Source organism: Phaethon lepturus, unplaced genomic scaffold (genome assembly GCF_000687285.1).
Source record: "Phaethon lepturus isolate BGI_N335 unplaced genomic scaffold, ASM68728v1 scaffold6249, whole genome shotgun sequence".
Taxonomy (NCBI): Eukaryota; Metazoa; Chordata; class Aves; order Phaethontiformes; family Phaethontidae; genus Phaethon; species Phaethon lepturus.
Window position 1 is genome coordinate 49,923 of NW_010562663.1, and position 18,224 is coordinate 68,146.

The window sequence follows — 18,224 nt, forward strand, 5'->3', positions numbered from 1 at the left end:
TAGTGCACTGCCAGAATCACAGAAGTATTTCAGCTCTTAACATCCTTGCCTGCTTCTGACATGCCCTTAGCCAGAAAACATAGGTTAAATGAAATGGTGTGCTGAAAGCACTTCTGCGTTTCATCAAGGATCAGGAAGAAAAGACAGTCACTTACGATATACTGTAAGTGAATTCCTAAAAATAACCTAATATGTCTAGTGCTAGGAAACCCATGACTCTACAAAACTCAACATGACATGTATGTTGCATACTATTGCCATGCAAACTACTAGAGATGAGTTTTCCTGGCTTATGCTTGTATAATAGAGAAATAATTTAGCCATACAGTCATGTCCTTCAGATAACACAACCTTTTTCAGGTGGACATGAACTGACCTTCCAGTTCTGCAACACAGATTGCAATTCTGATACTGTGGTCTCTCCACAACCTTCAAAACTGGCTACAGCTGGAGGGAACAAAACTGTAGAGCTTGACAGAGAGAGGTTAATTTTGCTCTGCTTTCAATGCAGAGCAAAACCACAGAGGAAACGGATAGAAGCAGAGATCTGGCAAAAGACAACTTTTTCAGTTTGATTTGTACGTGGAAAAAACTTTGCTAAGGGAGTCACACTATATTTCAGGTCTACGAGGCGATATAATAAGCTTTAGAGTTCTGGATTCAAGTACTTCATTTATGGGTTCTCAATTCACAGGAGCAATAAATTACCAATTTCTGTGATTATCATCTATGAAAGGCAAAAACTACGTAATGACTCAGTGGGTTTTATTACTGAAGCTATTCTAGGTTTTCTGTTAATTACAGATCTGGGAAAAATAAATGTTTTGTTATTGCTCTCACACGGTTCAAGGAGTATAAGCAACAACGATAAACACAGAGGTGGGGAAACCCGGTAGAATTGCTTAACTTTTTTCATTGCAATGCATCTGTTTAGAGGTTAATCTGGATTCTGAAGAAATGTAGCAGATATAGGCACTATTTATGGAAGTCCATGATAGAAAGTATAGCAAAAAAAAGATCAAAGAAATTACTAAAGACAAGTTCTACTTTTGGTAATTTTTTCTTCATAATCTCCTGTTCCACCAGCAGAAGCAGATTGAATGGGCTGAATTAATGCACCGTTCTATGCAGGAACAGACAGAGCATCTTTCATGTGCGCTCCAGCTCCCTGTTACTTAAGCACATACAAAGTAAATGAAAAAGCGATTGTTCTCCACTAGTTCTTTCCTGTTGAAATTCTCATAGATCTTGAAATAAAGTTGACTAAGGGATTCAAAAGAGATTTGCAAAGCACTTTTAAAATCATGTATAAACTTTGAGGAACAACTGATTTTTAGCAAAAGCAAATATAAAACCAAGTATATCCCAGAAGTTAACATGAGTGCCAAACTCTCAGCTATTAGAAGTCTAGGAATAGTGCAACATCCGGTCTGATCTGCCAAAATCCGAGTTATTGGGACAAAGACCTGCTTCTCCCTTGTGCATGTGCTGCCCAAGGAAACAGTTCTGAGGACTTTCAAAGGCAGGATCTGAAAGATGAAAAATTCTTGAGTGTAGGAACATGACTTCGTATCATGAAGTGGCTCAAGAGCCTACGCAAAAACTTTCCTTAGCAGATACTTTCATGCAACTCAAAATTAAAGAGAGTACCTTTCAGGGCAGACGTTCTCCAGAACATGCCATGCCTCTAAATGGCAGAAAGTAGGATAGTTTCCTGTAGCTAAATGTTTTGGATCAGCTCAGCAAGAATGAAAAGAAGTGATAAATTCTTGGACAGGAAAGGAAAGGGAAACAATATTTTTCAGTGTGAAGAAAGAGGGATAAACACGTTTTCTGAGGGAGCCTTCTTTCAGTTCCTGCTGCTTAAAATTAAAAGCTTCTGGAACCGACTTGCAAATGCAACAAGTAATGTAGAGAACGAGGTTGAATAAATCAGGTGAAAACAAGTGCAGAATGGAGCTGTTACTAGGCAATCTCAGTGGGCAAACTGTGCAAGTTGGTCAAACTAGTCCAGTGGGAAAAGCACTGCCTTAAAGCTGCACAGCTGGTGAGATGTTCGAGGCAAGGAAAGCTTCTCCCTGTGGAGAAACTGAGTGAATTGTCTTGCTGTTTCTTGAATAATAGTCACGCCTGATAAGAATGGAAACTTGTTCATACAAGCTACATTTGCACATAAATCAAATCTCTCATCTTAAAGAAGCTTGCAATAACCTAATCTCGCAACTGAAGAGACAGGACGACCGCTTTGTGAACGTGCAAAGGATTTGAGCAGGTGTCACAAGGCATGCGAATGCAAATAAGGGCCTTATGAACAACGAATTTATTTGTCTATCTTCTCTCCTATGAGTCAAAACGACATTGATGTATTATAGTCAATCCTCATATCCAGTGATCTCCAAAACAGAGGTGCTGGGGAGAACAGCATAGGAAACACACAGATAAAACTCAAAGATTAGAGCCCACCCATACCACACCTATTCAGTGGCATCACTCGCTCCTCGTAGAGCAGGCAAGGGCCAAACCCCAACACTGTGTAGAACTGGCACTTGTTTACTTTTACGTCTTGATTTTTCCGCTCCAGAAAATCTTAGCACGTGCATTTTGAATCAGTTTTCCATCCATTGCTAATAAGTTGCACCCAGATTTTACTTACTTTGTTCCTTGTGCCTGTCATGCTTACATAAAGCTACGTACTACAACTGATATTTTTTTGAAATTATTTTATTCTCTTTTCTCCCTTTTCTTAAAGAAAATATCCTAAAATATTGTAATAAAAATCTTAGCATTTTGAAGCCATTTTGAACATAAGGTCACAGTCTAAAGTGTATTAAGATCCACTGAGCAGGTTTGCATCTCCAAAATTAAAATTACAAAAAATATCCAAGCTTGAACACCTAAAACTTATTAGGCTTCTAAATACATACTGAGGCACTTCAGCAAGAAGTCTGATTTTCAGAGATAACAAGTACCTGTAGTTCACCCTACAATCACCCACGTTTTGAGAAAAATCTAAATTTATACATATACTTGAAGTTCTCTGAAGCTGAGAATTTGTTTTGCAGGCTTCATTCAGAAACAATACCCGAAGCTGGCGTTACAGAATATCCAAGAGTACAATATAAGAACAATCTTGGCAAGGAAGGGGAGATATACTTTTATGAAGCTGCTTCACACATCAGCAAGTTCTGTAATATGCAGGCTAGTAAATTTGCTTTGGAAGGAGTACAAGTTGATAAATCTCCCTTGCTATGCTTTCTGTCGATTGATATGATAAGATATATTTTACTTAAAATTAGGATTGTCTGAAGCTCAGTGGATTTAATTATTTGTAATTATCCAGTTGTTGTCAGTATGTGGCCATTTTATGACAGTGGTATCTACTGTGTGGGTCAGGTTCAACTGTATATCTTTTCAAACACAGAATTAATGTACTATTGATGAAACCATTACTAGAACCAAATTAAAGTCTGGGCTGATGTATTGGTCCACAGGGTGCTGTCAGACATGAAAGGAGTAATTAGTATTCATTACTTCGTACTCTGCAACATTCCAATTATTAATGAACTTCAACTGCTGGACTATACCATATCTATCACAAATACCTTTCTAGTCTTTCTTTATTAGGAAAAAAAAATCCAAAGTGCCTGACACGACTACTAAAACAAACAAATAACAGAAATTAATCCAGAATGAGGAAAACTCTGCTGCTTTGGTAATAAAGGGGTATATATATTACCAGTGCCCCACAAAGGAGAGCTGCTGCATCTTCAATGAGCCACAGGATGCTAGGTCATGTACTGCTGTTATAAATATTCACCAGAAGAATCTGTGTTTGAATAGCTTCATATATTTGTGTTTGTGTCTGTGTGCATGGGTACAGCTCTGTTGTGCTGCATGGAAGCCTTTGCTAAGTAAATGCAAAACTATATTACTGTGACCCTTGTCCTTTTCAGTCCAACTTTTCTACTGTTTTACATCCCTCTGTCTCATGCCTTAAGACTTGTTAGACCATGCAATTTCTGATCTCTCTTTCAGACCAGTATAATTCTAATTTTCAGTACAGCTTCTTCACTACAGATTCTAAAAAGCAAGCTATATGGGCTTACTTTGAAATACTTCAAATACCATTACAGAAAAATGCAACAAAAAGGAATAATTTCAAGATCTCACAGTGCAGGACAAGAGTACGCCTTCCAGGAGCTTCATGTATGCAAGGAGATTTGAGCTGTTGTGTATTGCTTAGATTTACTGTGCAGGCACCAACGCCTGAAACCTGGGGGGAAGGAGGGAGAAAAGGCTTAAGTAGCCTTTCCAAAACTAGATACCATTTTTATTTAACCTATCTTGCATATTCTCTCTTATAACAATCTGAAACTGTGCAAGTACTCTAAATACTCTGAGTAACACTTGAGACCCATCCAAACACGCTTCAGTAAGTATCTCTGACTTTTTATCAGAATAAACATCATATTCTTCAACATGAAAAATCTAGCTTGTTGATCATAGAATCTTTGGGTTGGAAGGGACCTTTTAAGGTCACCTAGTCCAACCCCCCTGCAGCGAGCAGGGACATCTTCAACTAGATGTATGGTTTGAAAACAGGAATAGAAGAGAGGAAGGCCTTCAGGCTTAAAAATAAACTCACATTTGAGCAGAGACTATAACATGGCATTTCAGTTCATCAGATGAAACATTTAATGAGGTTTACCAAGTTTACTTTCATGCAACCACAGATCAACACTATTCTTTAGGTAACAGGTGCCTTGAAGACTCAACAATCACACTGGAAGTTTTCATGAAAAGTCATGGAAAACATTACACAGTGAAATTCTCTTGCACCAAGGACTTGAGTACAAACTCCTTTACTTTTCCTATTATCATCCTGAAAATTTATATCTAAAGGTATTTGTATCTAAAGGTGCAGATACTAACATTTTAACATCGACTCATGATCAGTTTTTAGCCATTACATTTTAAAAAGAAAGAAATAACTTCATGAAGTATTATGAAGTAGTAAGCAAAATGTGGCAATCAAAGCAATATCGATCCAGTTGTCATGGAAAAATTCTGATTATTCAAGTATACTTACTTTCCCTTTTTAACTGTATGTCTTCCAAACCGCAGATCAAGTATGGGATCAATAGATTCACCCATGTGTTTGATTAGTACAGTCTCTCCACAGGCCAAAGCTCTTTTCTTCAGAAAACTTAACATGAAAAATAAAAACCCAAACCCTCAAATATTAGATAAATGCTGGTCATAGTAAGATTTCTTTCGTACAATAGAATTGGAGAAGTTTTTCTAAAAGAAGCCTCATTAAACCATGCAAAAGTGTTCACAAATAATTTCCCAGTGGTTAAGAGCTCGGCAGTTTTGAGTTCAACTTTTTTACACCTACGCTCTTGCTATTCCTCCTATTAATCAAAAATATATTGCTGGGACTTTTCTTACAAGCAGATATGAGGATATAGACCCACTGAAGACATTGGAAATGACAGAGAAGTTGGGGGGGGCATTTATATATTTTAGCTTTTTTTATTTTTTTACTTACATGTTTTTGTGTTACAGCTTTTGGTATATCCTCATCTACACTATAAATGCCTTCTTGGAGGCATTGCATCTGAATGACTTGGAAGAACTCTGTTTCAACAGGCACTGAGAAGAAAGTAGATAATTGTGGAAGGATAAGTAAGACGACAATATAGCTTCATGCAGAAAGGTACTGCAGGGTACGAATGAAAATCACTATTATTTGTGAGGGTTGGGAAAAGAATTTAAAAAAAATCAGGGCAGGTGAGGGAATAGAGTTTGTTCAGAAAAGCACACCAGATAAATGATTGACACTTTGTTTAAAAATGAGGCATTACTGTGACCATTTACTGCACTGTGTAATTGTGTGTTGTATCTGGAATTCAGTAAAATAAACTCAGATAGCCCTTTAAAAAGGAGCAGTTAAATCTTATCTCGTTGTCTCCCTAAATCAAAGTAAACATGAGAAAAGATATGAACAGATCAATTACATGGAAGTGCTATCAATTTACATCTAATTCAGCAATAGTAATGAGAATTAAAAACATGTTTATCAGCAAAAGACTTGACAATTGGCTTTTGCCTTGAATGCCGTACATTGGATTGGGTCTCTCCCTCTGTAAGGTGCATGTGTTCTGCTGACTAAACGGTACAGCACAAGCACTGTCACATCATCAGGATTTGCACCTTACCTATTGAAAAAGTTACTTGCTCCTCACAAGAAGCGCACCTCAACTTCCACTTAATTTCCACCTCAACAGCTGAAAATAGCATAAAAAAGGTCCTCTTTCAAGCACTATTTTAAATGGAAAATGATGCTATGGATAAATAAGCAGCAGTGATGTAATATTTCAAGTCTTCAAGTAAGTGCATTCCAACAAACGCCAATCCCTTACAAAAATCAGGGGAACTTCAGGGCAGTAAACATGAGAGCCCATTCTTTGGCATGCACATACCCTTTCTGTCCTAGATGTACGACTTTCAGGTCAGCTCCATACGTATTCTTTATCCGTTTAATTCCCCGGTGTTTGGGATCTACCATCAGAGGCCAGCGCTCGCAGTTCGTTAGAACAGTGGCATTTTCTGCCGACATCCTATCACCGGCCAGTCCCTTGTTACTCCGCGCCGCAATCAGCTGTCGATGTGGCGATCGCGTCCAGACCCTCGTCACAGGAACAGGAACCTTTGAATCAGAGCGGAATATAAGCATCCAGCAAGACTACCAAGCAGCGAGACATGACTCGGTGCAATGCACAAGACAGCTGGGCTGACATAAATTAAGGCTTTCTAGGAAGAAAGATAAGGAGGATCCCTGCGGAGTTTCAGATGCAAAAGAATATACTAGGAAATGTGATGAGGAGCAGTTTATTACATTTATAACGGATTAAAAAAAAAAAAAGCGTTTCCATTTAAGACATTTACTTCATCAAAATATTTATAATCCTATAAAGTTAAAAAACCACCATGCATTCTAAATTTCAGCGTATATGGATTCTGATATTGCAAATTCAATGCTCATGTATGCTCTCGAGCAGGTATTTCTGGAACATAAATCAGCATTTATCCACACAGAAATTACAAAAACAGGATTCCCATGTTATCTCGTCAATACAGTTCAACAAGGTCAAAAGCCAGAGAACGGGACCATCTCCGGGGGCAGAGGCACCGGCTGTGGCATCGCTCCCGTCGGAGCGCCCGTCGGCTCAGAAGGAAGCCGTGGTCTCCACCCATGCTAGAGCAGCCACCGGCCAGCCGCGCTGGCTGGGCACTAACTTGTCGCAGGCATTGACGAGGAGATGAAACCGAAAAGAAATCAGCGCTTACCGAGCGGGTATGGGTGGGAAGGGAATGCCTAACGCACACAACAGAGTAAGAGAGAGGGAACAGTTGAGTTATTTGGGAAAAAAAAAAAGAGTGGCTAGTGGAAGCATAAAAGAAGAGCTATGCCAGATGCCCGGACTTAAATTTTTCCTTGCTGAAGCAAAGGGCAAACCCTCACCAACTCCTTCACGATATTATTCCAAGCTTCCTTGTTTGTGATTCCTGGACTGAATTCTAAACCCATAAATTAAAGGAAAGCACAGCATTATCAGTATTTACCCTGAAGTGTCTTCTATCCCATTCAGAAGTGTTCTAAAAACTTTTCCAACAAAATTTTACTCCTCCCTAGACATGTATAGTCCTTAGTGCTGGCTTGTAGACCGGAGATTCTTTTAAAAGTGCACACTGAAATAAAAAAGCGTGTAAATCTAGTGGTTATTTATAAAGAAAATCATTACATATATTTAAGTTAAGCCAAATTTGCACAGTTATTAGTATTAACAAGAATCTAATGCAGTTTCTGTGGCACAATGTCATAGTTACCATGTTGTTGCAAAATACATACCACCTTAAAATTGTTTAACCCCTGATTCTAATCACAGCGCCCAAAATAAACCTAACTTTTGATCACCTTGCTGAAAATACAAGCGCAAAAGGACCAACAGGCATACACTCTCTTCTGCAAGCCTGCAACATATTTATCTCCCACGTGTAACTCATTTATCTAAATACACCAGAAGATTGAAAATATGATTTGTTTTATCTCTGGACTGTAAGGCAGGCAATACGATAATTTCCATGAGCTGAAATACTTCCTTGTGGAAAACACTAGCGTTGGGGTATTATCAGGGTTGCTCATACAAATTTTCACACAATGCAAGAAAAATATTTTAATATATAGGTACATCTATTGTCCCCAAATCTGCACTAAAGTTCCACACGTCACATATTTCAGAGAATAAACTACATTAATCGCTACATTAATCGTGATATAGTGCTGTGATTTGTGGCACATGAGAAATAGGAAACAAGTAGGGAGAGGTGAGGAGCATTTGCAGCAGTAAGGAAGAAAGGAACAGTCCAAAGCTTCACAAGGAAGGATGGAGAAAGCTGTGCAGAGACAACTCGAAGGGTTAGAGCCTCTGTGCCTTTGCTGAGTACTGTCTCGGTTTCCTCCGTGTACAGAGAAATGGGGATTATCATAACTGCATGAGCTGAAAGCTAAGCGGAATAGGTTCCCCTATACAGCCTTATCATTTATATATTATATATTATATTTATATAATAGCATTTGCTGTTACACAGGACAAAGGACAGAATTTGGCATTGAGAATTGGAAAGGGAGGGGATTTGCTTTTGCCAGAGAGGACCTAACCTCTCTCCCATTCGGCTCCAAAGGTACCTGTAATCCGAGGAAAGTGTGCGTGTGTGCGTGTGCGCGTATCTATCGATCTATAGATACCTATACCAGAAAACAAATACCTGCAAAGAGCCGCTTTATTTAAATACAGATCTGTACTTCAAATTATTGAAAGACAGCAACTTTAACAAACCAGACTCTTCACTGGAGACTCCCATTTTGTACAGCAAATTTTACCTTTTGTGACTTTAGAAAAGGAACCCAGAAACGTTCCAGCAGTTCCTGGTGATAGTGTTTTGTGAAGGGTCCAAAGTAAAGACACAAACACTGCTCTTAATAAGACGTCACCACATAAAGTTTTCTTTAGTGCTTCAAGGTTTTCAATGGACTGGCACCAACACATGTTTTCAGACTGCAAAGCAAGATCAGAAAATGTTATCGCCTGGACAACTTGGAAGTGATGGAACATTTAATCTTCACATTAAAAACCAGAAGCACACAAAGGTACAACAGGAAAGGTACTCTGTCAGCAAGAGAGACGCTTCTAAGACTGCAAGGCTGGAAACAATCCCTACTTTCTGGTGGTGATTTGAAGCCTTTGAAGCTGAAAAAATAGGATGGAGGTCTTCATCGAGCATTCTATGTCTGACTTTTTTTCAGTAATTGGTGCATTTGTCTAGACCGGATGCAGTATGGCAGACACACGGCAATACTGGCAGCATCTGGCATACTACTGCCAGGTACAGGATGGCACTACTGCCTTGTGCAAAGCGCAATCATTTCCAGCAAGACTCAGAAAAGGCAAGGAAACAAGAATATTAGAAAAAAAAGTAATGAGGAAAGGAGAAAAAGCTGTTTCAGCCTCAACAAGGATGTGAGAGCTACTTTTTTCTCACGCTTTTTTCCAAGGAAAGGGGCAAGGCAGGAGAGTTGCAGGTTTTTTTCCTCTTATTTGCCTGGCTTGTTTTACCTACCAGCTACAGAAGTTTTACTGAGTTAAGAGCTGTAATGATTTGGAATTTTGACAGGAGGAAAGACAAGGTTGGTCAAACACACAGGTTGCCCAGAGAGCTTGTGGACTTCCCATCCTGGGGGATATTCAAAACACAACTGGACATGGCCCTGGGCAATCTGGTCTAACCAACCCAGTTTGAGCAAGGTGGGTGGACTAGATGATCTCAGAAGGTTCCTTCCAGCCTCAATGATTCTGTCAAAGTTTGTCTAGAAATTGTTTTCTTCATTGTTTTTTTTTTTTTTTTCCCACAGAGCACCCTGATTTCTGGAATCCTTTGTGCACTTTGCAGAGTCCATCTTAACCATGCTTACCCTGGGATATTTTGGATGAATAGTCAGGAATGGTCTCAGATATGATGATTTCTTATTAGTAGCTATATGGAAAGCTATTATTTTACTCCAGTTACGTTGTAAAGACAGCCCAGTGTCTATTTAAAATGTTGAAATGGTGATTAAAGAATTTCAGAGAAATGAAAGTCTCTTCTTTAAAGAAAGTTAATGTTTAAGATATGGATCAAATCATCATCTCCTTCTCAATCGGAATTTATGAGATGGTACAAAACCCAAACTAGCAGTATTTGGCACATTATACTTTGATTGCTCTGTGTATACAATTCCCAGCAAAGGAATTAATGTATGCATGAATGTATGCTCAAATAGTTTCAGCATGGAAAGGAAGGTAAAAATTGATCATCCATTAGAGTCATCTTCAAACTGATGTAAAACTGGAATTGACTGCCATAACCTTTCTTCCTTGTTTGTACTATTTGAAATACTCAGGATAAAATAAAAGTTGTTTCACAGTTTGTTCACTTGCGTAAGGGGAACCTCAGGAAACCCTTCTCCAGTGAGCAGAGGGGCTGAAGCAAAGAAAGGGCTGGCATGAAAGAAGAAAAGCACATTGCTTAACAACTTATAAGGACTGTCCTTTATCCACTATCTGTACAGACATTTATTTTTCAGAGCAATGACAGTAATCAAAACATATTTTTCCAGTCCCTTACATGATGTAATCAAAATCAATGAAAATCACCGAATAGCAAGTATCAATACTTCAAATAATATCAAGTAAAATGTTTGCATTTTGCTGGTGCTAGCTGCTTGAGAGCTTAGAAGAATATTCTTGGATGTGCTTATTCTTGAAAGCGTTAAAAATTTATAAAATCAACCTCAAATAACAACTCACTCTCATTTAAAAAATAAATTTCTATGTGTATAAAAACAAAGTAACAAACTGTTAGATTTTATATTCATGAAGTACTTGCCATCTGTATTTTTCAGAAAAATTTACTAAAATGGTTAAACTCCTATCCTGCAAAGACAGACACAGAACTCTGTGATAACAGAAGACTCAACCACTTTTGTTATAAAATAGGAATATAAAATATCCACTAAGAAAATGGAAGCATCTTTAATCAAAGTACCGTGCTTAGAAGAGTTAGCGTTTAAATGTTTCACAGTGTAAACGCAGGAACTCAGTGTGTGAAGGCCTCCTAAACCCCAGTTACATTCATAAGAGGTGCCCCACAATGACAAGTAAAGGACTGTTCCTGTTGAAAGCTCTAACAGCAATCTTTGCAATGTAGCAGTTTTGAAGTATTTTAGACATACATTTTTGCCTACAGTAGTCATTGGATTCTTCTTTAAGCCATTAACTGAAGGCAACAAGACAATAAATCCATTAATTTACAAAAGGGATTTTTGATTTATCCGTTCTCTCTTCTTCTTGTCACTGACTGGTAAGTCATAAACAATAAAGAGCACCCACCTCATTCTCCAAAATAGCTTTGAAATTTGAAGATTTACTAAACATAGAATGATTGTCTATTTAAATCTTCAGTAATTTTACCATACCACCCAAGCACCATAAATCACTAGTGACATTGGCTAACAAGGGTTTAAGAGTTGGAACATGCAGTGTAATAAATTTCCAGACAGTTAAAAATCACTATAATTTTATTCTAATGCATTATAGATTGCCTGTAATGTCATCCTGGCCGGGGTGACCCATTTCTAATTTTGAACAGCTGTTCAGCTCGGGAGTTAGTTAATGATTAAATATAAATTGCCTGATTTATTAGTCTGAATGGTTGAGCTTCCAGGTCAATGCTATATAGACAAAATCATCAGTCTTGATGCTTTTCAGAAGTTAACTGTCTCCTGTTCTAGTCAAAAAGAATTTATTCTTGGAGGAAAAGACTTGACGTTCTCAATTAATCCTTTCAAATATTTCCCCCTTTAACTTACACAATAAGATCACTAATAAAACCTTCAAATCCAAGACCTGGAGACTACCTGTGGTCAAAGGCCAGCGACTTCCACAGAGCTTCCAAAGCCTTGGCACATCTGCAGGGCCAGGCCAACAGTGACCACCTCAGGTGTCTTGGGGCAAACAAGTTTTCATATGCAGATAGTAACATCAACTTCACTGTGTTTCTACCAAAGGAAGGAGATTATTTTCACATTTTACATTTCTAGGCATATTAATTTCAGAATTGGGTATCAAAAATTGATCTGTTTTAATTGCACTGGGGTTTTTTTATTAGTTCTATACTTTTAAAATATTTTTTTTCCCAAACTGATTTAATCTTGATTTCTAGCCTCTAGTAAGAGATTTACAGAGACAAAGGTATTCATTCTCTGATCTTTGAAAGCAAGGTTACAGGGATTTTATGAAATTCACCTTAAAATATCTATTCAGGCTGCCTTGGGAACTCACAGAGTAGTGTAAATATGGTTTATAATTTTTATTTCCTGTCATTTACACTTATTTGTCAAAAAGCAATGGTTAAAATTCTAGATGATGAATTGAGACAGCACAATTTCTGTAAAGACCTAGGAAAGACTGCACAGCAATGCTGCGGCTGGCTTGAATGGTTACTGACTGTTAAATAGGCATGTGCTAGCTTTAACGATGTTTGTCTGCAAATAAAACTAATAACCACCCTGAAATATATATAATTTTAACATAAACACATTTCATTCTTATTTAAAAATTAATAGTTTCTGCAAAAGGAAAAAAACAAAGGCAAACAGCAAATATCTGATTGGTGCCTTCCACTTACTTGCCATGTAAAGGGCAACGGGGGCAGATGCAGGGCGACTCCATCCTGACCCAGAGGATTATTCGGTCTTTCTGCTCATTAACTAGAGGCTGCCCAAGCTGTCACAATGTGTTCACAGTTGTGTATAAATGTGGTGACTTAGTTATCGAGACTTCTGTCTAGCAAACATGCCAATATCAGTTATTCAGCAGTACATGATTTTTAGGAAATGCAATCGTGGCGCAGAACATTTTATTTCTCAGGATGTTATTAGGGCTTTATTTGTGGTTTGGGTTTTTTGTTTGTTTGTTTGTTTTGCCATTTAAATGATTTCTAATAAGGGTCATCTTGTTGTCTGTGCCCCCTCCCCCACTCTTCTTCTCCACACAATCCTCAAAAAATTAAGTTTTAACTCCATGCTCAACAAAACATTTCAAATATTTCAAAACTCATACTAGGATGAACATTCAGGCAAAATCTTCTTACCTCAAGTCCCTTCACCAACCTGTTGGCCAGCTCAATAGTTTTGTTTCGTTGGTTCACATCATCTTGACATCAGACTTTCTCGACAACTGTTTTCTAAAGTGAAGCTGTGAGCTTACACAGATGCTGCCCAGAACCTATTCAGAAAAGGGATGGGTAAATGTTATAGCTTAAAATTTGTTGGGTTTTTTGGTGTTTCTGGTTTTCTTTTTTTTTTTTTTTTAATTTTAAATAATATATTTTAATGACAATAATTGTAGACAGTACCTTTAAATCTGAAGGATACGAGCTTTAGAGGAAAGGTTTTGATGTACTCTCTGTTCTCTCTACAGCTGCATGTAAAACACATGTACACTAACAACAATTTAGAACAAAACCATCATTAGAATCCCTTACCAAATATCCCTTTAAATGGTGGAGATCAGGTGCCTGGAGATAGTAATAGGAGGAGAAATGTTTCTGTTTGATGACGCTGGCCTGTATTGCAATGGCTAGATCTGGAGGTCCCAGACAAGAGTTCAAGTTTCTTGTGCTAGATTCAGTAACAAACATCCTAGGACACTGTAATTATGTCCTATGCATGCTGAAGCATTTAAAATTGTAACAGAGAAAGGAAAAAAATGCAAGAACAGAATTATTATTTTCATTTTGTATATGAGCCTGGTGGCATAAGGGATCCAGCAATCTGCTCTTGGGCAGACAGGATGGTTTCACTAGTGGCAGAAAACAAGCAGATCTCCTGCATGCTGACCCACACCTTCACCAAAGATCTTTAACCACATCTTTATACACTGCCCTAAAGGCAGTGACATGTCCTCTCTCCACTTCCAGGGATTTTGTACTGAATGTACCTCAACTCAGCAGCAGCCACTGCCCACCCCCAGTGAACCCCTGCAAATTCCCTCTCTTAGACCTCTCAGAGCCTTCGTTTTCTTCAGTATCCACCACTCCCGCCGTGTAACTGGTAATTCGCTGAACTGCAGCATTTTCTCCAGATTCTCTTAACTGAGCAGGTAGAATGACATGGGATATAAAATTGTTTCTGCTAATGCCTACTTAACAGAACCAGCTGAAAGACACTTGGATGAGGAGCTATCTTGTCGTTGAAGATACAACACCCTGTCTTTCTGAAGAAGTCTAAGAAATACAGTAATAATCAGTCAAGAATAATTAGTCAACAAAACAAGGGGGAAAAAAATCACGAGTTTTTTCCGGTTGCAAAAATAAGAATTCCAAACTACTGCCTTTGTTCATGAAAAAGAACCAAAAAGAGGAACCACCCACAATGTGTTTATCTCAGTTTTCCCTTTCATCAGGAAGACAAACACTTACATTCTTTCTTACTCTGTCAGAAAAGAGAATCCTTTCCAGCGCAGCCAACTAAGAAGAACTAAAGAAAAGAAAGGTGTTAAAAAAGTCAGATAGTCAAGTGATAAAAGCTAAGAGATTAACACCTTGAAAAGTACTATTTTTACAAATAATCAGGTAAGGCAAAAATTGAATACAAAAACAGAGCTTGAAAGACCATTTTGAAAAAAGAAAAGGCAAGGCAAGACAACAGAGGTTGCAGCAGGCAAATTGCCTGAAACCTCCCTAGAGCAACTGCAGAACCAACAACAGTAAGTTTCACTGCAGAACAAAATTTTCTTATTTCAGGTTTAAGGAAGAACTGCAACAGGAGCAAGGAGCGCATACCTCCATGAAAACTCGGCGGTTTTGCAGGATCAGAGATTTAGCTCTCAGCTGCCAAGTTTAGCTCTTGAATTGGTGGTGTGTAATCATGAAATTTCAAAATAATATATAAATTAAAAATAAGAAATGAACTGGCGAAGGGTGAAAGATGAAACTGCAACTTAGAGCTTAGTAAAGAAGGTTGGCTTGATTTCTTAGGGATAATGAGGCAGCCAATCCACTTTTTAATAGTGGTGTATCTTAAATTGAGAGACTGATGAGCACCTCTGCTCATAAGGGCATCACATAGAGATGAGCTACAAGTAAAGTTTCATCAGTCTAGCATGCCAGACATAAGAAGAATGAATACAGAAATGGTTCTCTACTCTCTTTTTTTAAGAGAGGCTTATTTTTAGGCATCTCAAGTTTGCCTGCATGATAACGTAGATCTGACCACAGTTCAGGTACACTCATCCATCAAAGGCTCACATAGTAAAGATGGCAAGAACATTCTTCTGCAGTGAGACAAACAGTAAGGAATGCCCCAATATCTCTGTGGAGGTTTTTTTGGTACATAATATCATAATAATATCATTTTTTGGTACTTAATACCTTTATCAAAGTACTTCCTACCTCATGACTTTTGAACAGGAAAGGTGTCACTACAAAACGCAAGACACTACAAGACACAAAAGAAAGGATCAGTAGGCATCACCATCCACAGAGTATTCTTTATCATCTTTAAAACATTGTAAATGTTTAAAATTACATACTGTATTGTATTAGTACCAGACTGTATATATTTGACATTAAAAAAATTACTGTGACAGTATTCATTACAATATTGCCCATGTTTGACAAGAATTTAATTTCTCATTTAAAGATATATTCTGGAAGCCATGAAAAGTGAAAGGAGGTTAGTTTAACTGTGCTGTCTAGGCTGAAGATGTGTTATTGATTGCTAACAGCTGCACCAATTATCATCACCGAAAATTGCTGGCCACAAAAACTTCCATATGAAAAATATGTACAACTCTCCTTGTCTCTCTCTTTGCCAACAGAAAGTAGCTGAATTATGAGTCAGGGAGCACAGAACATCCATGAATGCAGGAGCAGAGTTCACTAACAATTTGTACTCTGCCTTCAAGTCTATTCTTTAGAAAATTGGATAGAGGAAGATGAGAAAGAGACAGGCAAATAAATGACCAGAAGGGAAAAGGGGTAGAAATGAACTGAAGGATAGGGGGCAAGTGAACATATGGATTGGTGCCTGGATAATGACAAGAAAAACTCTAATGACACTTTAAAGGCATTTAAAAGAGACAGAAGAGTAACTGCTTCATTGCTCTTACTTTGTTTAGCTCCAGAATGCAGAGGACTACTAAAGGCTAGCACTCAGAGATGACATACAAACTCGCTCTCTCTTTTGTGCTGCTTGATTTCATGCAGATTCAGATGAATTTGCGCTGGTGGAGTACCTTCTTCTTGTGGGATCTACATACTGGCCTTGTGCATACTTAAAAGAAATTTGGCTCTTCAGAAGATGACTTACAAGGCTGCACAGCACTTCTGCTACTCCTGAAGAAGGTGGTGGGTGAGGGGAAAACTCCCCACAGACTGGGGAAAGTTCTTCAGTCAGAAGGCAGCCCAGATAGAGAAATAGAAGAATGTCTATACATTAAGAGGGATCTTCCCTTAAACGTTGGAGGACTTCTTGTTTCTATGGACTATGGATGCATACAACTGAAGTAAGGAATAAGAGCTTTCTAGAGGCTGATGGGGTACAGAGGGTTATCAGCAGCTAAGGTAAATAAAATCTAGGCACTTGTCACTGAGAAGTGCCTGCATTGTTCATTTTTTTCCAGAAGAAATGAAAATTTGCCTCCTCTTTATACCCATTTCACAGACTCCCTTACACAGTGAATCACACCTTTAAAAGGCCTGACATGAGCCAGCTGGAACCGGTTGCAGAGGGCAGGGGTGCACGTTACAAAATACTGAATGCAAACATTAAATGAAGCAGATCAAGAAGTTTGGAAAAATGGAGCCGATGAAACTGCCAGATGTAAAACTCTCTGGAAAAGTGGAAGACAACTGGTTAATATTTATACAGCTTGTCACTATAACTCTAAAAATAGATGCCAGCAAAAAGTCAATGTTTCACTCTGAGTTTGCATCTTTTCATCACCTAATCCTGGTTAATGCTACTGCTGTACATAACAGTCCTCCCCATGGGGCATCATGCTGAGCATCATGTCCTTTAACATGTGGATTGATACAAGTTTCCAGATGAGGAACTCAAGCTGATTTTAAATGTAAGGTTGAACAGCACAGTTCAAGATCATTGAGTAGGGATGAAAATCTACAGTTATTCACTGTTGACCATGTTGTGCATGTTTAGAAGGAGAAGAAAGCTGAGCCCAGAAAGCTACGCAGACCTTCGGGGAAATGCCAGCTGTAACTATGGTTAAAACAAAACCAAGCAAAGTGGTGGATTTCATGGAATTAATGAGTGTAAATTCTGTTAAGAAGCAAAAGGGCAAAGACAGGAAAGGTTCCTGCTCTGTACCCAACAATCTGCCGAGCTCATTCCACCTACTGAACTTTACTATGAAATCAGCTTATCATCCTCTAACATTTCACAGGTAGGAAACTGGGCACTAATGATCAGAGAAAATGCATCCCTCAGCCTTACAATTTTCTATAGTTGAAATTTCTTGGATTAACATTTCATAAAGTGGGTGTCACACCCAACTTGTTATAATTTTGGAAACTTCCTTCTAAGATTCCTAGATTTTTTGAAGCTCTGGTGCATGCTAACTTGCTTTTTGTTTGGGTTTTGTTTTTTTTTTTCCTTCTAGTTGCCAGTCCTGAGGAAACTATCAATGGTTTTTACACACACACGTCTTCCTGTTATGCACTACACTTTTAGAGACACTTTGATCATTTCCAGTCTGCCACACAGCTATTAGAGAAGACATAAGTTAAACATGTAATTAAAACTAGGTAACTTCAATCACTTTCAAATCTTTTCTTTAAATAACATTTAAAATCCTCTCAATGAACAAGAAATTATATTCTTTCCTTTCTATGAGCACAATAGATACACAAATCATTGTTAGTCCAAGTGTATATAAGCTGAGGCACAATATACCCCGTTTGGATACAGCTTATGTATAGGTAAGCAGCTCGTAGAAATTAGTAACTTCAGTCACCTCACATATGGAGAAAAGTGTGACAAATTAGATGAGAATCTTACTGCTAGCTGGAATCTGCAAGACATTTGAAAGAATAGCATTTTG

At 38.1% G+C, this 18,224-nt stretch overlaps 1 protein-coding gene across 1 annotated transcript in view; it reads right to left on the reverse strand.

Annotated features, from left to right (window-relative positions):
* DNAH11 (dynein, axonemal, heavy chain 11) overlaps positions 1 to 18,224 on the reverse strand; it is a gene marked incomplete at its 5' end in the record, with an annotated part of 110,610 nt that overhangs the window by 29,867 nt on the left and 62,519 nt on the right. The window contains 5 exon segments of the mRNA XM_010294342.1: positions 5,090 to 5,206; positions 6,480 to 6,712; positions 8,948 to 9,025; positions 9,027 to 9,122; positions 13,255 to 13,388. Coding sequence (XP_010292644.1) covers positions 5,090 to 5,206; positions 6,480 to 6,712; positions 8,948 to 9,025; positions 9,027 to 9,122; positions 13,255 to 13,388 — 658 coding nt within the window.